General features: G+C 39.1%; 1 protein-coding gene across 2 annotated transcripts; it reads right to left on the bottom strand.

Annotated features, from left to right (window-relative positions):
• Nucleotides 1–353: 353 nt before the first annotated feature.
• uri1 (URI1 prefoldin like chaperone) lies at nucleotides 354–19687 on the bottom strand. Of its 2 annotated transcripts, XM_088340976.1 has the most exons (11): nucleotides 19301–19687; nucleotides 15663–15697; nucleotides 13453–13531; nucleotides 11105–11240; nucleotides 6942–7033; nucleotides 6804–6867; nucleotides 6531–6717; nucleotides 6249–6453; nucleotides 6025–6176; nucleotides 4328–4568; nucleotides 354–863 (listed from the first exon to the last, which is right to left on the bottom strand). In XM_088340976.1, the coding sequence occupies exons 1-11, from the start codon at nucleotides 19376–19378 to the stop codon at nucleotides 675–677; spliced, it is 1458 nt and encodes a 485-aa protein (XP_088197102.1). In that variant the 5' UTR covers nucleotides 19379–19687; the 3' UTR covers nucleotides 354–674. The 2 variants fall into 2 exon arrangements, with proteins under 2 accessions (XP_088197102.1, XP_088197104.1); XM_088340978.1 differs by lacking the exon at nucleotides 15663–15697 and having other exon boundaries at nucleotides 19301–19686.
• Between the last annotated feature and the right edge of the window lie 1699 nt (nucleotides 19688–21386).

Raw genomic sequence — 21386 nt, forward strand, 5'->3', positions numbered from 1 at the left:
TTTCAGTTCAAACAAATATAAATCGTAATGTGTTAACATTTTTAAGACTTTCGGAATTTGTGTTTAAGGAACCGAGGGGAACCCTGGGAGACAGACAATCCACCCGCTCATTCACACCTAGGGACAACTTTGGTCCGCCAACCAGCCAGCAATGCATGTTTTTGGAATGTGGGAAGAAACCGGAGTGCCTGCAGGAAACCCATGCAGGCAGAGGGTGAACATGCAAACTCTGCATAGGGAGGCAGCGGAAGCTGGAATAAAACCCTGGTCCTTCACACTGTGTGGCTGCGCACTAACCACCCAGCTGCAGTTTCACCCTGTCAAGTGAAATGGAAAAAAAAACAGCAAAGGAAAATCATTCATTTATTTATTTATTTATTACTCAACAGGAAGTGAATCAGAGAACATAAACATATGTATGTTGAAATAAATGAGCTGCAAAGTAGAAAAAGAAAAAGTATAACTGGCATGATATTTTTAATACAACCGAACTAAAGACCAAAACTTCACAAACAGCACATATGAATTCAAATGTAAGTTGTCAAAGACGAAAATTTTAGATTAACCTTTAAAAGGACAGAATCAGGGTCTGAAGGAGATTACACCTTGTTTAAGTGTGTTTACAAGTGAATAATGTTTTATGATTCTAACCGAGGACTTAAAAAAAAAAGCCGTTATTTCTTCTCCATCCTGGCAGCTTTGAACTTGGATACTCGTTTTGGAGGCTGCTGGGGAGACTCCACATCCGGCGCTATTTCCTCCAGTTTGCGCTCCAGAATGGTTGGCAACACTGGGGGACCGATGGTCAGAAGAGGAACAGCCAAGGGCATGGAGTCTTTTTCCACCACAGTGCCTGAGAAGGCCTGGACAACAAAGACAAAAGTAAAACTTCAAGGGTTGTCTGTTGTTTTACTCCCCAACTTTAACAACATTCTAATTTAGTGACGATTTCATTTTCTTCAAATTAAACTCAATCCTACTACTACCCCTTTTCCTCCATTGTTATTCTTACATTAGCAAAGCACGATCATGATTAGAAAAAGATTGCTCTATTTCTCCACAAAGTGTAAAGGGAGGTGGGAAAAAACGAGACAGCCCACTTTCACAAAGTTAGATTGAGAACACCCTAGCTTCTCCCTAGCCAAGGCCCCTTGGCGCTACTAAGCAGCTGAAAGCAATTGTAGGAGGGAATAAACTTAATTATTACAAAGTGAGTTCCTTAAAAAGGCTGAATCCTGCCTACCGTTTTATTTGTCTACACACATTCTTTTTTTTACCAAAAAAAACAAAACAAAAAACAAAGTTTGTGTCCCCGTTATACATGAGGTCTTAGGCAGTATATTACCGTATTTGTGCAAAAAATAATGCTGACCTCAATTGGAAAGATTGGATGCAATGGGAATCGAACCTGAAGCGGTGAGAGCACTGATTCCTAACCACTAAACCATCAGTGATGTAAATGACATTTGAAAAGGCATTCAATTTTATCTCATTATCAGCCTATTTCTATTCACAGTACCAGTGATGAATGTTAGAGAACAGAAAAAAACAGAAGGATGTCATAAGAAATAAAAAATAACCGCAAAAATGACTCTTTAGTGTATCTGATAATGAATCAGACTATAAAGGACATTGAATACGTTGTCAAAAAATGATTTTAATAATGGCCGCACATATCTAACTTGGCACAAGGCTTAGTTTGAGCGAAGAAAGAGGAAAACAACATTTTATACCGATTTTTAATCAAAGATTAGGGGTGCGAGTTATACACAAATAAATTAGAGCTGCAAATATTAGTCTACATTGTTGACAAAAATCGATAATAGAAATAGCCGACAGGGAGATTCATTGGAGACCATGGCGCCACATACGTTTTTCCAACAGAGGGAGGCATCCCTACATGAATATAACCTCTGCTGAGAGCCGTGCATGCACAATGGCATCCGACTTAAGTAGTAAACAGAAATCACGGCGTCAACATTAAAAGACTAATAATTAATGTAATTACAAGAGTAATTGCAAAGCACACCTTGCGTATCACGGCAGTAGATGGGTGACGCACTAAACATTTAAACCCTCAGGTAAGGTATGTGTGCTAAGTAGATTATAAAAAAAATCTGACCGTGTGACAGTTATTTTTTTTGATATTGTTGACTGATCTATTGGTTATGGAAGGGAGGAGATTTTCCTCCTCTGCATGTTCTATTCAACATCTGGGTCGCAAGACTACACAACTAAAAAAAAAAAGAGCTGGAAAGAAGCATTTTTGCTTATTACTATTTATTGCAAATAAAAAAACCCTCAACAATCCTGTAAAATTTGCCAGAAAATCCCAATCCAAGACGTAAATGGGAATGAAAATGGTCTGCATTTATATAGCGGTTTTCAAGTCAATGAAGACCTCGCAAAGCGCTTTACAATGTGCTTCACACACACACACACACACACACACACACACCAATAGCGGCCATGCAAGGCGCCTACCTGCTTATTGGGGGCATTAGGGATTTAGTGTCTTGCCCAAGGACACTTTGACATATAACACTGGGGAGCCGGGAATCGAACCTGCGATCTTTTGATCCCAAGACGAGCGCTCTACCTCCTGAGCTAAAGATAACCAAATACAAGGCTAAAAAAAAAAAAAAGGTACCCAGATAGCTGGCCAAAAAAAAAAAAAACCCTGAACATTATTTGCTCATTCTGTCACGGATGCCATGGAGCCCAATTGGCCCCGCCCATGTGGCGCCGACTGCAGCTTATTGACAGATTGGCTTCCCAATATTTAAATCCTGTCAATCCCGTTGTCAGTCAGTGAATCCCTGTTTTTCAAGGCAAGCTTTTTTTCGACCCAGACTCACGCCTGTCCCGTTTTTTTGCTCCCGTTTGTCTTCCACTAGGACCTGTTTTTATCTCAACCACGTCTGCTCTCCCGTCCCAAATTACAATCCGTTTTTGATCCCAACCACGTCTGCTCTCCCATCCTGGCTTACAACTCGTTTCCGACCCTGACCACATCTTGCTCTCCCAGTCCCAGCTACCGACCAGTTTTCTGCCCCTGACACCACCATCGCTCACTACGGAAGATCCACTTCTGTGTTCGGAGCACAAGCAGAGTACGAGAGCTAACACCGGATCGTGGATGTACCGAAAGTGAATTGAAATATGTTCTTGAACCGTTTGGATAATATGGAGGGATTTGGTCTAAAACAGACGGAGTACAACAAGGAACGTCAAACAATGCAGGAATGCTTTCAGGCATATATTTTTGGTCTGTTGGCATTGTGGTGTGTTTTGGAGTGAATACACAGTTGCACTCACTGGACTCTTGTGAATGTAACGAGACCATGTTTGTGAAGAATCGTTTCATGAGTGGAATTCTACAGCCCTTTTTGGGCGAGTTATGCTGGCTCTATAGTTTCTGGGTATCTTGTTTCAGACTGATGGTGATGTTTCTGTGATCAGGATGATTTAAAACGGTCAGCATATCTTGAATCCCAAGAGTTTAAGCTTTCCAAATAGTGACTGGTGACATCGTGATGACACGTCTTTGCTTATCATCAGTCTGTCGGCCCACCATCACGTTAGGGGTTAATAAGCACGCCAGTTGAATGAAACAGAGTCTAAAACGCTTCTGTAAGATTCAAGTAACATTCAACTCACTACGGTTTGGGGGACATGCATTGTACATTTTATACCCGTATATTTTGCTGTAAAGCAGAGCTCGAGCGTTATGCCGGACTGTGCCTGACAAACCTTTGAAATGTAATGCATGCAGTCCAAAGAAAAAACTTCAGTTTTAAAACTGTTTTATTTCAAACTGCTGAAAATCGTTAAGTACTTTTGTAATAGACTTTGATCACTGAATGTACTTAAAAGAATAATTGTTTTACATTTTGTTATTTACTGTTGCTAATGTGCCTATTCTTGGTTTATGGGGATTTAAATGTTTACTCAATCTCAATTTATTATTAATTCATTTTTTCAAAAAATGGACAGAGATTTATTTATGTATTTATATCTCTACTGACCGAGCACTGTGCCTAACTGGTTTTACATTTAGTGCATTTTTATTTAGTTTTTTCCTCAAATTACACATTATGTTCAAAAAGATGTATTTTTCATTGTACCCATTTTGCATGTGTTTTTATCATTTGAGACAAATCAACTTGATGCTTAATTTAAGAAAAAAAAAATCTTATTGTTCGACAAACCATTTCAATAGTCGTGCCAAGTAGACTATTTTTCTAGTGAGTTGAAGCCCTAGAATAAATATAGTAAGTTATTTTAGTCCTGCATTTATCATGGCTACTACAAAATAGTAATTCACCTCAAATTGTCCCATGGCACGTGATGGTATTCCTTTGGAGCCATCTTCCTCCGTGAGACTATCACTGTTGTCACTGGGTGTGCTCTCATCATGGCTGAAACATCGGCCCATAATGCAACGCTCGTCCAGGTCGGCTGCGCTGCCCTCGCTCGTGTCACTGCACATGCTGTTCTCGCGACTGCGCGACTTGAGAATGGACTTCTTGGGTATGCGCTCCCCGTCCTTCACGTCCACAAACAACCTGATGATAAGGTTGCCCTTACATTAACTCAAAATGAGCCAGAGAATTGTGCTAAATGTCATATACAGTGGTACCTCCTCTTACAAGCTCCGTTTGTTCCAGGATCTTGCTTGTAGATTGATTTGCTTGTGTAACAAGAGAATATTCCGAATATAAAATAATTAAAAACTACTCCAGTTCTGCCAAAAGCATCTAAAGGTACCCCAAAAGCTAATAAACACAACTTTCTGTTCACTAAAAACACATTCAAAATGTATTTTAACATGAAAATTTAGTGATAAGATAATTAAAGTGATATTAACAACATGAAATAAGAGTTGTGTGTGAATGATGTGGTGGAAGGGAGGTGCACCAAAAGGAGTCATGGAGATATCATACCCGTATTTTTTTGCTTTTTTTTTTATAATTTCAAATTGTGTACGGCATAAAACAAGAAAAAAAGACTGATCTTGTCTTGCCCATTTCAGCTATAATAACCATGATCGTCTCAGCCACTGTTAGAAGGCAACATCATTGTAGATACCTAATTACCTAAATACCTAATGAAAATAAAGCTGGCAAGATTATTTTATTAACAGGGTTCCCCGAGAATTTTGCCATTCGAGTCTTAGACTTTTTAAGACATTTTCAAGACCACATCCAATGAAATTTAAGACCAGTCTCGCACACAGACGGAAGCCGAGTCATGAGGGATGCCATCGCCCGTCGCCATACGGCCGCAACGGCCCTGTGCCCAAGTAGCGCGTAAGGTATTGCGTACCTGGTGACTGAGGGTCAGTTTGCAAGGGTGGCACCAAGGCAGGACTGGCCTCTGACTCAGCCGGGGCCATGCCTTGGCTAAGGGTGTGAATGAGGTGGCCATTAGAAAGACTTCCTGAGGGCCCGGGACGGGTTAGAACCACATGCCACCACGGTAGAGGGGACGGTCACGAATTTAAGACTTTTTCAAGATTTTAAGAGTTGTTAATGAACGTTTACACAGGCAGAATTAGAGTCTTTTTAGAAGGAGATGGCATCATGTTTTGGCTCTTTCCCTAGACGGCCCAGTCACTGGTATCAGACGACAATATCATCGTTGATTGCTAATATAGTCGCCTGTTGGTGCCGCGTGGTGTTTTTAAGGTTTATTATTATTACTTAATAAGGAGGATTTGCAATTGCTTATAAGGAGATCAATTGGCAGAAGTTGACAGGTAGGAGATAAAGGGACTGTTGATGATAATGATCGACAAACCAGTTGAATGAAACAGAGTGTAAAACGCTGTAAAAAAAAAAAAAAACAATCAAATTGGGGAGTCTCCTCAACATTTTCTTCTTCATCCATAGGCCGTCTTCCTTTGTATAGCGAGAAACCTTTTTATTGCAAATAAAACTCGTATATGGACGTTTTTTGTGTTTTGAGAATTTGGTATAAGGGGTACCACTGTATTTTACATTCCAGACATGCTGGTCCTACCTGTAGATGTCTGCAGGAGTGTGGATTTTGTGAACTTCGTGATGAGAATGTCCATTTTGATGTCCGTTTTTCTTTTTCCGCTTTGAATGTTCCTTCAGTTCTTTTCGTTCACTAAACTTTAAGGTGGTGTTTTTACTGGTGTTGATCCTCACCTTAAGAAAAGCAGTATTTGAATTTAGCTTAGGAACGAATTTCCAAAACGCTGGTCTGGTAATTACACCGACCTTCTTGGGCTCAACCGTGTGGGAGAAATAAATAGTCGGCAGATTGCAGTGCTCCTCCTCGTCTTCGATTGTTTCGCCACTAGGAGGTGCTTTACTCTTGGTTTTCTGAGGAAGCTCAACCACTGGAGAAGAGTCTTTTTCGTTGTGCTCCTCTGATGAAGAGGAAGAGGTTTCCTCGCCGCCAACGCCCGCATTATCTGACAACCTAAGGAAACAAACTCCAATTAAAAAAAGAGAAGAGAATACAGTATTGTTCATGAATTGATAGGTGCGCTAACGTACCTGTCGCGTTCATTTTCCAGCTCCTCGAGCTTCTCAAGTTCATCCAATCGAGCCCACAAGTCCTCCACGGTAACAGAGCTCTTTTCTCTTAATTTTTGTTGAGCCTCCTCAACATTTTCTTCTTCTAAATCCAGCACAGTTTCCAATTTGGGCTTTGAATTTGGCCTGTGAGCCAGTCTACGCGTCCCTGAATGAATACAAGTTTTTACAAATCTGAATGGTATGACACTTTGCATAGAATCCCCATCAACGTGCTGGAAACTAAAGCAATACCTTTGGTGACATTGCCCTCATTTTTTCCAACCGCCTCTCTGATGTCCACGTAGTCCCCTTTTTCCTTAAACACAGGCAAAATCTGTAAACACATTGCCATTTTGAAGGATTTTGGTTTTCACTTGTAAAGCAACATACATGGACGATGTTTTCCAAGTCCTTTACCATCCCCACTCTCGTTTCAAAATTTTTCACAGTCTTGGACAGACCAAATAGTTCATTCTTGACATCTGCAACAAGATATCAGGTTCCGGTCAATGTGAGCAAGTGTTGCACCTTAACACAGCAGTGGGGGCAGAAAATTTTAACTCAAAATTGTACTGGATGACATATTTCACACATTCAATGCCAGAATTTCCCTCAAATGGGAAGTGCGTGTGCCAGTCAATTTTTGCCAGTTCTGCAGGTATTTAGGCATTGAACATATCAAAAGCAAGCTTGAAACCCTATCTTTCATTAAAAAAAAAGTATATTTCTCACTTTTATCGTTTAGTAAACAACAGTTGTTCTGCTGTTTTTCTTGAAAATGCTTGTTTCCAAAATAAAACTTTTGAGAAAAACTGCTTTTAGTTGAAGGAAGCATTTCAAGCAGAAATTCGGTAAGTCTGGTTCTTTTTTTGAATTATTTGTGATACCTCCAGTATTTAAACGATGCTTTCTATAAATACAAGGGTACTTTGCTTTAAAAATAACATTTCATTGCAAGAACACTGAACTTGTGCAAGAACCTTTCAGTCACTGTTTCCGTTAAAGTGATCACATAATTTGCGTAGCCCAAGCGATCTCACACGTGCCCAAACGATGATGAAGGGACTTAGTTGTCCTTTTTTTAAAGGATAAAGCTTTGAAGCGTTAACTGTCCGTACTTTATCTTCGCTATCTCACCACATTGCTTCACTGCACCTACTCGCCATATGGACTGCCTACACACTTTCATACATACTGTGTCATACAATGGACACAGGAAGCAAAACGAGGCATTGATCTGATCAATGCCATTCCTGCCATTTAGAGGTGAATTCTCATATTAAAATAATTCCCAGAGGTTTGATACTAATTGAATGGGTTAAAGGTGGTGGATGGAATTTTGAACTTTGTTACTCTTTAGTGCCATCTCCTGTCTTAAAGTCATGATTTCCGCCTCGGTTAGCTTATACAGTATTCACGTTTTAGTATATGCATTCTAGACATGCTCTCATAAAATATTCTTTTTTTCCATCTTTTGGGGTTTGGTGTATTTTAAACAGGCCTCTTCTTATATTTAACATTTTCTTGTTACACTAAAAAAAATGCGATGACAAGCAGAAAGTCACTCCCCTAACAGCAGATAGGCGCAGTGAAAAACATATTTAAGGAAACTTTTTCAACTCAGTTTGCCATTGTTAACAAACTAAATAAAAAAAAAAAATCTACTTTAAACTTTAAAAAGAAGTCTTAAACGATGCACCCCTCCTTTAAAATGCTCTGCAAGTAGCGGTGGGAAATTATGACACTAAACAGTACAAAATATCCTTTGGCCCGAATACCACTCCGGATCATTAAATCTTCACAACAATTAAGCCCTTTTACAAAATGCAAGCAGAGAGCCCTTGTTTCCATGGTAATGAGAAGCCCCTTCAGTGAGTGCATCAAGTGGAAGTGAGAAAAGGTCAAACACAGAAGGCCTGACAAGTCCATCGCTGTCTGACACATTTCAGCTCGCTATGTTTGCATTACAGCACTTAACTCTGTAATAGGGGGCCAGCCAAGGGCATGAGATTTTTTTGGGGGGGCTAACAGCAGATTGGGGAATAGGCTGCAGCAGGACATTTCTGCCCCACGAAACATATTCAAAGAAAAATGTGGCCCCGTTCCATTTAACGTTCTAAATAAGTGGCCCAAAGACGACCAACATTTATCATTTCTATTTCACTTTACTTCTCCAAAAACACTGTCAAAAGGTTTGTGGTAAGAACATGGGATACATCACACAAGCTTCAAGTACAAGAAAAAAAATACACACTGTCCTGCACCCCTCAAAATGAAGCAACATTATACAAAGTAACATTTTTTTTTTTTAAAAAAAAGAGTAGCAACTTCAAATAAAAATGTATTTGTATCATTTATTAGGTTTCGCAAGGAGCGTGAGCTTTATCTAAATGCTTTCAAAAATAATTGTACATAGCAATCAGGTAACTATATCAGAAACTCAAAGCGTTAAACACAACAATTAAACCTTGGCCCCTATCTATTGCCATTCCTTACTTGTCAACTTCAGCCAATTGTTAAAGTTTTTTGTGATTGTAGTTTCCTTAATTAGGCGATACCAAACACAACGTGGCACCTATTTAATCGTAGCAAAACAGACTACCGTAAGTTCCAGACAATAGAGCGCACCTGATAATAAGCCAGACCCACCACATTTTAAGAGGAAAACCGATTTTGTACTTACACAAGCTGCACCTGTATATAAGCCGCATGCGCCCACATTAAAAAATGTAACACAAACACAAAATTAACCCAAACCCGACTTTATGTCCCGCGATTGAAACTGAATGTCCTTCATTAAAGTACACAGTCCAAAAATCACAGCCGGCAAAATGAACGGAAAATGATACCGGTACTTAAGGTTTGATGCAGACCTGCGGAGTCCGGGTCCCGTTGAAGGTAATCCAAGGAAAAAAGTGTATATTTCCAAAGGTAAGGGTGGGAAAAATATATATCCACTATTTTCCGCCGCGTCCACAAACACGTCTCACCTTTACTCCACTTCTCGTCAGCCCCCGTCTTTTTCGCCCTTTCTTTTTGATTCGCCCGTGCAAAACATAACAGAATAAGTCTCTAAAATAAATTACATTACAAAAATATACAGATGTATATACATATTATACATGGTTCCACATATTTACAAAGAAAGACGGTACACCAAGAGAGTTTTCAAAGCTTTAATAATAATAATATAACTTTCATCCCAAACGGTGCCTGACAGGGCAGTTAATGGTAGCAACACGCTCGCAACACAGTAAACGGGTCTGTTAAAAAAAACATACCGTACTTGTAAAAATCACGGTAAACCGTCCTCATGTTCCTCCTTAGAATTGAATCCATCAAAATCGTCTTCCTCAGTGTCGGAAAGAAACTTTGTCATATAGACGTCGTCCCACACTCCCATCCACTCCTGATTCTGTGCCCTCCTCTCCGTCACGCAGCAGACTGGCTTTTCGGAACCCGTTGCTGAAGGTGGATTTTTTTATGTGCCTTTCTTTTTGAATTTTGCATGATGAGGGTATGTTAACGCTAATTTAATTTGTGCACAGGCCAAGAAGTTGCAGTCTTCTTCGGCGCATATATTCTACCGGTCTAAATCTTACCTTTTGTACTCTAGCGCCGCTGACTGCCGTTAGAAAAGTTACATAAATTGGCCGCATCACTGAATAAGCCGCAGGATTGAATGTTTGGGAAAAAAGTAGCGGCTTATAGTCCGGAATTTACGGTACATTGAATTTAAACAAACATAATTTGTGTTTTTTAGTCCTTTCCCCACTTGGAATAAATTTAGTGCTGCTCATTATATGTAGCAGTGCAGGATTTTGCAAGATTTTTCTACAAGTGGTCTACTCTATTACTTAAACTATCACACTTTAGTTTAATTTGCAACAAAAATGTCAGGGCATCAGTTACCATTGGCCTCAGTATGTACTTTCCTCACATGACTGAAAACTCCCACACTGTTGCCATTAGTATGGAAAGCAGAGAAGAACTTTATATATCTCTATCAATGGAGAGCAATCTCTCCTAAATATACTTTTTAAATAAAATATGTGATACAATGAAATTGTGAATGAATTTGATTGCTGTTAAAAGTGTCAATAAATTGTTCAAACCCCAAAGACTATTAATACTGCAACAGTATTAACAATCTATGATGACTATGTCGTCTGCTACCACTGACTGAGACGATCTGGAGTACAGCCAAAATAGACAAAAAGACAAGATCAGTATAATAAAAAAAAAAATTTTTCTGTCTAAAAATGGTTATACATAAGTTGAAATGATCAAACGACGCTGAAAATACGGGGAAAGGTATAAATTGACCGGTATGCCATTCATATAAAATATGGGAAATAGGCTAAACAAAGAATGGAGGACAGCCACCAATAATTCACCTCAACGTTTGCCGTAAATTTACTCGACTGTAAAATTGATGTAACAGCGCCCTCTGCTGGGTACATGATGGAATATATTTAAACATAACCCTGTCAATGTTATTTTATCAGGGCCGCCTTCCAAAAAATCTAACAGTATAAAAAAATGAGACTTACACTTCATCCTGTGCTCAACAATTTTCTCAGCTTGCTTAGTCGAGCACTTTGCAAACCAGTTGTCACCCAGCAGTACAGTAATTTCATTAGAGTGCACCAGTTTACCAGGCATGAAAGCCATCGGTCCAAACGGCACCTGAACACAACACAGGGAAAGACAAAATTTTAAGAGACACAAATACAAAAGCTATATGGTTCATTAGTGGGGGAAGCTGAAAAGCAATCTCCAACAGACCAACCGCAGAAATAAGGCGATGAAGCCCACGTTGGAGGAAAGACAAGCAGTGGATCATCGAGCAAAGAACAAGTAGGAGAAGCGGTTACCATTCGGCTAAAATCAGTAACGGTAGAAGACTAAATGACAATTGAAAATTTCCAAGGAGGTCCGTCTTGGGGGCTTTTGTTTAATGAAACTCATTTTACCATCCGGTTCAGGACAACGGTAGAGCAGAAACTTCCAACGGAATATAATGAAAAGTTGGGCATCTTCAGCTACTACTGCAGCTTACTGTTAGGTTCACGTTTCCAACATTTATAATAAAACGCTCTGCAATATAGGACAAAGAGAATCGGTTATTTATAATTAGTTACTTTATTAATCATCATATTGAGAGCCGCCGAGATTCTGCTGTTAGACATCTTTTTCGCTCGCTCTGGCCTGCTTGCTGCGCTCTGGCTCGGCTCGGCTCTGGCTCTGAGGATCTCCTCGAAAAACCTCCCTTCTAATATTCAGTTTTTGCCTTTGCTACGTAGAGTTGATTAGTCTTCTTTCGAAGGCCTGCTTTCCATCCAAATGATGACAGGTGACCTTGGTCCTGGGAAACTCCTTTTTCCCCAGGCTCTTTGGTGAAGAACAATCTTGAGTTATGGGATGCCAGGTCAGGATGTATTTCGTTGGTATGTGAGAACAAAAACACAGTCTGTACATAAAAAAACAACTCATGGCCCTGGAGTTTAGTTTACGGGCTGAGAACTCTTCAAAATGGCTGAGAACACATATAACATATTAAATGTCAACTGTAGGATAAATACAACTCCATCACTTACACAGCACCAAAAACACATCCAGCCCTGCCACATCACTAATAGACGAGGTGCCGCTCACTTCCGACATTCTGGTGAGTCACACGGTGAAGAAGAGGACAAGCACCCTAGCACCACAGGGTCTGAAAAATCTCCTTTTACTGTTGTTCCTCGCTTGTTCCCTGTTCCTCCAGATTTTGTGCGTACGGCAGGGCAAGAGCTCACGTTAAAGTCGACACATTCTGCAGTCAAGTTTGATTATTATAGATACCAAATGTTGCTTATAAATGGCATACGCTTTGTTTTGTGCGTACGTAGTATTTTATGAATGAAGCCTCAGATGCGGAATAAAACTTGCTGTCGATAGTCTAAAAAAGGACAACTTATCATGGGTCAGCTTTAGTAATCAGGTGAGGTAGTTGTTACCAGAGTGCAGTGTTACTACTATTTTGGCAAAAGGTGGAAAAATAGCAGCACCCGGAGATCCAATAGATTTCGCTGTTTAATATGTGGACAAATGGATGCTTACAAATATGTTTTATCCAAATTGAAATGTTGTACTCACCCCACACTTTGATGTGTTACAACCAGAAATGGGTAGTAACGATAATAGTTACTCTGTTACATTTACTTGAGTACGTTTAAGGGCATTTTTTTTACTTGAAGTAGTATTTTTAAATCACTATACTTTTTACTTTGATTTGATTATAATTGTGAAGAACAAACTGTACTCTTACTCTGCTACACTAGGCTACATTGAACCCATTACACAAATCCCCTCCACCTAAGTAAGCGTTTGTCTGTCTCTGCTAAGGCGCATTTATTTTCTCAGAGAACTAATTTCTCTAATTTAGATTTAACCAGTGACCCAAACAATTACCAGCCGGCACATGTAAGCATCCAATGAGGGTTCACCCAGACAAACTGAGTACAGAGACTTGTACTTCATTGATGATTGAATGGTTGTTGTTTTAAAAAAAAAAAAACAATGTATAAGACATTGCTCCAGTTACTCAGCATTTCTAGTGATTTTTTTCACCAAGTAAATTTACTCAAGTAATAATTTTGAAAAATACTTTTTACTTCTACTTGAGTCATTTTATTCTAAAGTGAGTAATTTTTGGCAACTTTACCAACCACTGGTTACCTTTCGAAATTATTTTCAAGAGTAGTTCTAAGACATTAGGCAGACTTTTAACCCCCATTGTCATTACTTGAGGAGACATAGAAATCAATATTGATTCAAATTAGGTAACACTGGAAACCAAAAAACTTTGGATTATTAATTAATCAAGTAAGTTACACTTTACAAGATGAAGACTTACCATGATATCATAAGACAACCTATCTGGGAGCGTTTTGAGGCGTTCTTTCAGGGCTTGATAATCACCAGAGACCTTTTCCCTGCAGAATCGTTAGACAAAAACAGTGAGGCAACATCTGAGACAAAATAATAATCATGTATAGTTTTCCTGTGTGCCCTGTGTAAGTAACTTAAATTGACAGGAAAAAAAAATTGCTTTTGAGTGCCAATACTTTTAAAGATTACTTTCCAATTAAAAGCAAACATGAAGGAAAAACACTACTGTGCTTTGGCTACATGATGCTGAGAGATAAGCAATGCATTTTTAAAAATTGTATTATATACATTTGTGTTCAAAGAAATTCAACCCACACAATGGACAAGTGTGTTTGACATTTATCTATCCATCATTATATGCAACTCTTATCCTAAGTAGGGTCTTCCCAGCTATCTTCGGGCTGTGGGCAGGAGACACCCTGAACAGGTTGCCAGCCAGTTGTAGGACATGTTTTTGCCAATTGGACATTTATTTTTCATCTTTTTCATAATCATTATCAGGTATGTTTAAGATAATTCTTCTGTTGGAAGGTCCAATGTCTCCCAAGCCTCAGCTTTGTCACTGACTTCATCACATTTGCTACCAAGACCACTTGCTAGTGAATTGAGTTCGTAATACATATACAGTATATTTTAGTATACCGGTACTAGAAGAAGAAGAAGAAAAACAACTCATGAATATGACAAGTTAGTATTCACGGGAGCGATGAGATCAAACTATCCCATAACCATAGTGTTTTTTCTCAACATAGTTTTCCACATACTGGAGTCGACTCTTCATCCTTGGAGGCCATTGGTATGCAGTGTTTGTGTAGCTGCTAGGAATAAAACTTGAATACCCTCCTTTGGCATGTCCTGTCTCAGTTCCTTAGAATTTTCTTGCCTCAGGTATCACACAGCAGTGGCAGAAAGTAACCTCTTACTACCAAGCCCGGGTAGCATTTCCTCTGTGCCTTTAACTTCAGACTCCCAGACTATGTTACCAATTGGGTCTTTGGAAAGGTATAACCTCTTTGCTATCTTTTTGTATCCATATACTTTCTTATGAAATTCCCCATTTTGCAAATATGCATTAACAACCTAGAAGAGCCATGTGTTAAAGTGCTGTTAAATCTGCTTAAAATGATAGGAGTATCAGACTGCTGCAAAGCTACAAGTGCATGGCCGTTCCTTTTAAATTTTTACTTGGAACAAAGAGAAACTGACCAGAGATGCAGCCATCTACAACTGAAGTGCGAGAGTCTGTCCATAGGACATCAATCAGTCGTACACTGCAAAAAACTGTCCTTTATGGAAGAGTGGCAAGAAAAAAGCAATTTGTCAAAGATAACCATGAAAGAAGTTTGTCACAAGCCACCTGGGACACCAAACAATGGGTCAGATGAAATGAAAATGAATCTTTTTGGCCACCCACGGTGCAAAACGTTGTTTGGCATAAAACAGCACATCAACCTAAATACACCATCTTCACTGTTAAACGTGGCGGTGGCAGTTTCAATTTTTGGCCTGCTTTTCTTCAGCAAGGACAGGAAAAATGGTCCACACTGATGGGAAAATAAATAGAGTCAAACACAGAACCATTCTGGAATTAATTATGTTAGACTTTGCAAAAGACCTGCAACTGGGAAAAAATGTATAATACAACAAGACAATAATTCAAAACCAAGCCAAATCTATAATGTTGACAAATCAACAAATGACAAAGTCAATGTGCAGACCAGAATCTAATCAAGAATCTGTGGGCAGAACTGAAGACGGCTGTTCATAAATGCTCTCCTCTTCCATCCTCATTGAACTCAAGTGGTTTTGCAAGGATTTCAGTCTCTCGATGTGCAAACTATTAGGGACGTACCGCTTGCGCTGTACTTAAAGTAAAAGATGGCGTACAATCAATGCAAGAGGCACAGTACTATTGCACGCCACGGTTACATTTTTATTTGTTAAATATGTATAAAATGTGCAGTTTCTTTCACAATTTTGTCCTACTTGTTGTAAATTTACGTTACATCTGAACTTTGAGATAAGGCGAAAGGTTGAAAAATATGCAAAATACTGTAAATACAAAAAAGTTATCATAATATAATCACTTATTTTTGATCCGATCAGAAGTAAAAAGGTTGTATTGGGATGCTTCTGAAATAAAAATTACCAATTTATTACATTTGTGATACTCACCAATGTTGAATCCGACGTTGACAGCCCTGTACCACCTGTTATCATTGGGACAAAATATATTACAAAAAAACATAAGGGCAAACGTTGAATTTTAAATATGGATCTAGATAATTACAATTTTTTACGACTAACCTTGTTGGCTTCTGTGGAACGTCAACATTTTTTAACTAGAAGTACAGTATACCGGTACATTTTATAATGAGGACAGAAGTGTTAAAAGTTGATGTACATCCTTATACACAGCAAAATGATCACATTTTGGCTTTTAATGGATGTGATATTGGTTATAACTCATTTGACATCAAAGGTAAATGGCACGCATTGCACTTATGTGATAGTGCCAAATGTGGTGCAATAAGGAAGAAAATGAGAAAAATTCAGCTTTTTACCAAAACGCCAATATTTGATTATTGTAATGTTTGTTCCGGGGGGAAAATCCTATTGTTTGAATTACATAGCTGTCAATTCATGCGTTTTCCCCATTTTTTAGACGTTTTTTGATCAGTCCAAATTGTGTATTGCGTACAATTTTTTTGCAGGGGAATTTAAAGAAAAAATCTTATCTCTAAGGGAGAACCCAGCCACCATGTGGGGGAAACTCATTTCGGCCACTTGTATCGTGTTCTACGGTCATGACCCAAAGTTCATGACCATAGGTGAGGGTAGGAACGTAGATCGACCGATAGATCGAGAGCTTTGCCTATCGGCTCGGCTCCCTCTTCACCACGACGGACCGATACAGGGTCCGAATGACGGCAGACGCTGCACTGACAAAAAAATGGTGGAGGAGTTCAAGTATCTTGGGGTCTTGTTCACGAGTGAGGGTAAAAAAAAAAAAACTTGTTTACCCAAATTATCTTTGTTTGATTTTACATAGTCTGTCTTGCTGTGAGAAATATGTGCCACGTTGTGTTTGTAATGTTTATTATCGCTCATTAAGGAGAACTGCAATCACTAATAGGGGGAGCAATTGGCTGAGATTGACAGGTATGCTCATAGAATGTGATGACATTAAAAACACAAGCTTACCCCAAAATACAATAATTTATTGTGAATGATTAAGTGTATATAGCAGAAAAAGGGCAGCTACACGTATATGAATATATTTCAGATTACTAGTCCTGTAATTATATGAAAATAAAATACACAAATGTGATTGATAACTTTTTCCACAACTTTAAAAAGACTACTTTTAAAAAAAATTTAAGTATTTTAACACAATAGGGCCCTCATCAATAAGCGCAGCGCAATTTGATCTTTATCTTAAAGATGTCTTCCCTGCAAGAAAAAAACATGGAATAGTTGAATCAATTAAAAACTTCGGCTTAAGATTACTCCATTTGGGCACATGTTTATGAATATTATGATTGTATTGGTCAACTGTAGGTGGTTGATGCTGTTTTTTTGTGCAAGCCTAAATGAATAAATTATGTTTCAGGGTAACATTACCTATCTTTTTTGTATATCAATCTGTTTTTTGAATTTTCCAAATACCATACTTTTTGTTTTTGATAGAGTTTATGAGTTTGTTTTTATCAAACCATTGTTTTACTTAATTAACTTTTATGGTCATTTCTGCCTATAATTCCTGTACCTGAGACATGAAATGAAATGATCTGCATTTATATAGCGCTTTTCAAGTCAATGACTTCCCAAAGCGCTTTACATTGTGCTTCACATTTCCCAATAGCGGCCGTGATCTGTGCAGCCATGTAAGGCGCTGAGCTGTTTATTGGGGGTAATTGGGGGTTCAATGTCTTACCCAAGGACACTTCGACATGTAACACGGACAAGCAGGGATTCGAACTGGGATCCCTTAATCCTAAAACGATCGCTCTACCTCCTGAGCTACTGCCGCCCCGAGACAAATAATCTTGTGTATTTTTCTATTTCGATGACACTTAAGTCATGTATACACAATAAAAACCATAAAGGTCCTAACTCAGACCCTTGAAGGACTTCACAGCTAATGCACATAAGACTTGAATAGCTATCACCGATCTGTACGTTTTGAGATCTATGAGTTTACCCAGAGATACAATTCATGTACTTCCATATCGCTGTAGCTTTTGAAGTAGTATTTTGTGATATATTTTGTCAAATTTATTATTTCCTTAAATCTATGGAATACAGCAGACATAAAGCTGGTTGTTTTTTTTTCAAATTTGTTTTTTTTACATTTTCTCCAAGATCAATTAGTGCCAGAGTCGTAGAATGTTTTTCTTGCTGTAAATTAAAAAAAATGTTTATTTGTTAAAAGGGGATATTATAGGTTTATTCTGTGACTTACTTTAAATACAAAGAAATGTTGGCAGATGTTGACAGGTATGGAATTACAGAAACCACTCCCTGCTTTGCGTTTCAGTTTACGCTGGTTTATTGCTTTGCAGATTTTAAATTAACTTGTCTTTATTGTCATTGATAAACATATCATGCATTGTGTTCTGAGACAGCCCACAGCAAATGCTACTACGGGGGCAGGTTAGAGGGGGCTTTGTGTGTTGGGTGGGCATGACCGTGAGACGACAGCGATTGATGTCAGTCAAACAGTTGGGGCTGGTGCACATTTGTCCATCCACGCAGAAAAAAAAACGCAAATGTGCGGATACAGCTAGCTTTTAGCGGCTCGTTATATTGAAAAGAAATTCATCAATAAAATCGGACTCTACAGAAAGTCAAAAGAGCGCAAAGAAGAGAGAAGGAAATAGCGACGCCACAGGTCTGGCCTGCTGTGGCTAGGCTATGGAACAATTCTCACAAGCTACCCTTGCGGAGCCTGTATCTCGCCAACACCAGATCCATTTCCCATGAAACGAATGGCCAGGAGATAAACATCGTGGGAAACCGCTACAGTCGGAACCGTTATATTTTAATCATCACAGATATTTGGATCAATCCGAGAAGCTCTCATGCTCTGTAAATTGCTTTCTTGCTCTAAAAGGAGAAGCCCTCCAATTCTGTTGTACTTTTGTATGATGACAATAAAGACCAATCATTCAACTGCAATTCTGTTTTACTTGTAGATAAATAGATATTTTGTTCCAGACGTATAGTTAAGTCAAGTCTATTTGTATAGCCCGTAATCACGTATACTCAGTAAAGACGTCACCTTGAAGTAAGTTTGACTCCTGGGAGCTTTTTACAAAGGTGCAACGCTACTTTGCAATTTTTCCACTTTTCGCGAGGGGTCCTGGTCCCCACTACTGCGATAATCGATGTATTCCTGTAGTGCGTATTTGAGAGGGGGCGTGTTAAACAGATTTGCAGCGAACTCGCTCATTTTCGTTTTATTGCAAAACACGCCAAAAATAATACTCACCGCCAAATTTGGACATGATTGTTTACTTGAACTACGAATAGAAAACAAACTTCTTTTTTTCAGCTAGACAAACGACCAAATTACGTTGTTATATGAGAGGAAGCTTCTGGAAGGTTATGAAACGTCACGCGTCCAAGTTTGAAGAACTTGGAACACTGGTTTATCAAGAATTCTATTTTATTGAACAATCGTACAAAAGCTGACCCACTCGTGGTCCAAAAACATGCGTGTGGTCCACCACGTGGTCTGCATAGTTGCTCCACACGACGCCCCCTTTCAAATCCAGCCTCTGTTCTTTTGTGTCAGCGTTACTGGTTACCTTTTGGTGTTCCTCGCGGAGTCTGGTAACTCCAACGGGGTCCTCCATGTTGATTTTACTGGTTTCGACCTTAATCATTCCAAGGGCAGAGGAAGGGTTTGTGTGTATTTCTGATGAGCTAGAATCAAAGCTCAAGGGTTGTTTTGAGTCCTAAAGAAGTGTTTATGAATAGAGCAAAAGCTTCTCCTCGGACCCACTTTCGAAGTCATCAACGACACAGCAATATATATCCCCGCTTTCAGAAGCAATAGCATCTCACACTCTCATTTCAGGATCCCTGCATTACTCCTCCCAAAACAGCACAAACGTTTTGAAAAGATGTCCAGGGGGAAATGTTGCTTCCTCTTCGACTGCGCACTAAGTACTGCTATTACACTGATAGAGAATCTAGCAAAACATCCGTTTTCATTCGTGAGTTTTTTTCAAAATAAGATATTGTTACCCTGAACAAATAACCAAATTTTAATTTCTCTCAAACTATTCGCACACTATGATAAAAAACAAATTTAAAATTAAATTATCGTACATACATAGCATTCAAGCGCATTACATTGTGCAGCACCGTGTTGCTAAATTCAAGTTTGTCTTATTTTGAAGAAATATGCAGTTTCCTGTCATGCTAGGTCATTTTAAAGCACAGCTGAGCCCATTAAAGAGTACCGGTGCATTGTGGGAAAGTTGATTCTGGGTTTTGATGTGAACGTGCAACGATAATTTTTTTGTCAAATCCTCGCGCTGTAGCTTGAAGCAGTACAATGTTCAATGAAAATTAAAGACTCAATAATAAAACTAGCATAAATAATCTCTCTCTCTCTCCCCCTCTCTCTCCCCCGATCTCTCCCCCTCCTCTCTCTTTCCCTCTCGCCCTCTCTCTCTCATCTCATCTCATCTCATTAGCTGCACCGCTTATCCTCAGTAGGGTCTTGGGGGGTGCTGGAGTCCATCCCAACAATTATCGGGCAGTGGGCAGGGGACACCCCGAACTGGTTACCAGCCAATCGCTGGGCACACAGGGACAGACAACTCGCTCGCTCATACCTAGGGACAATTTGGACCGGCCAATACACCTGAAATGCATGTCTTTGGAATGTGGGAGGAAACCGGAGTGCCCGGAGGAAACCCACGCAAGCACGGGGAAAACATACAAACTCTGCACTGGAAGTCCAGTAGCTGGATTTGAACCCACACAGGAGGTTCCCAAGACCTTAGAACTGTGCCGCAGACGCGTTAACCACTGCGCCGCCGTGCTCTCTCTCTCTCTCTCTCTCTCTCTCTCTCTCTCTCTCTCTCTCTCTCTCTCTCTCTCTCTCTCTCTCTCTCTCTCTCTCTCTCTCTCTCTCTCTCTCTCTCTCTCCCTCTCTTTCTCTCTCTCTCTCTCTCTCTATATATATCAAATCGTTTACAGTACTTATTTTATTCTTAAAAACAAGCTGTTTCATAATCATCTTTTGAAAACACCTAAACTATTTAGGAACAAAACAATACAATAATAGTACCTTTTTTAATTGACTTTCATTATTAACACCGTTTCAAATTTAAGATCTTGCTGTTACTGTTCCTATTATCCTACCTGTTTCACAAAAAAAGAGATGCCTTGTGTCAATCTTTTCTCGATGAATGTCTTAAATGGGGTGTTTGCTGGTATGTTTTACGTCGAAGCTCACAATAGTAATATTATAACATCACAATTGACTTTGTGACAGTCACAGGTCATTTTAACATGCTCTCTTCTTTGAAAATAGCTCAAATTCATGAATCATTTTGTGATTACGTGGTTTGGGCTGTTTTTTGTACTTTGGCAAAAAAAATTTTTTTAGAAATTCTTAAATTGTGTTGTCAAATTTTTGGAGCATGATGGCCAATAATTATAAACATTATTGCAAGGTATTAATCCTATTGGACATGTACTTTTTTTCCTACATTACTTTGAAGAGACGTCGAGGACGTAGAAAAAAACGTCTAACGAAATAAAAGGTGTCCGCAGGAGATGTGTCGTTCGCGAACAAAATTGTTCTAGAAGCCGACTCTCGGAAGTGATCAAAAGAGCCGTTGTGTGCCAAAAATGTCCTGCTTTCGAGAATTGTTC

This window comes from Urocampus carinirostris, chromosome 7 (genome assembly GCF_059441175.1).
Source record: "Urocampus carinirostris isolate Australia breed hairy pipefish chromosome 7, RoL_Ucar_1.0, whole genome shotgun sequence".
Classification (NCBI taxonomy): domain Eukaryota; kingdom Metazoa; phylum Chordata; class Actinopteri; order Syngnathiformes; family Syngnathidae; genus Urocampus; species Urocampus carinirostris.

Bases quoted from the DNA above. Each gene is read 5' to 3' on its own strand.
- uri1 (XM_088340976.1), bottom strand. From the start codon at position 19,378: ATGATTAAGGTCGAAACCAGTAAAATCAACATGGAGGACCCCGTTGGA. The intron at 11,241-13,452 runs GTAAGTCTTCAT...TGTTGTGTTCAG, and splicing joins GGTTGTCTTATGATATCATG to GTGCCGTTTGGACCGATGGC. The intron at 7,034-11,104 runs GTAAGTCTCATT...ATCTTGTTGCAG, and splicing joins TGTTGAGCACAGGATGAAGT to ATGTCAAGAATGAACTATTT.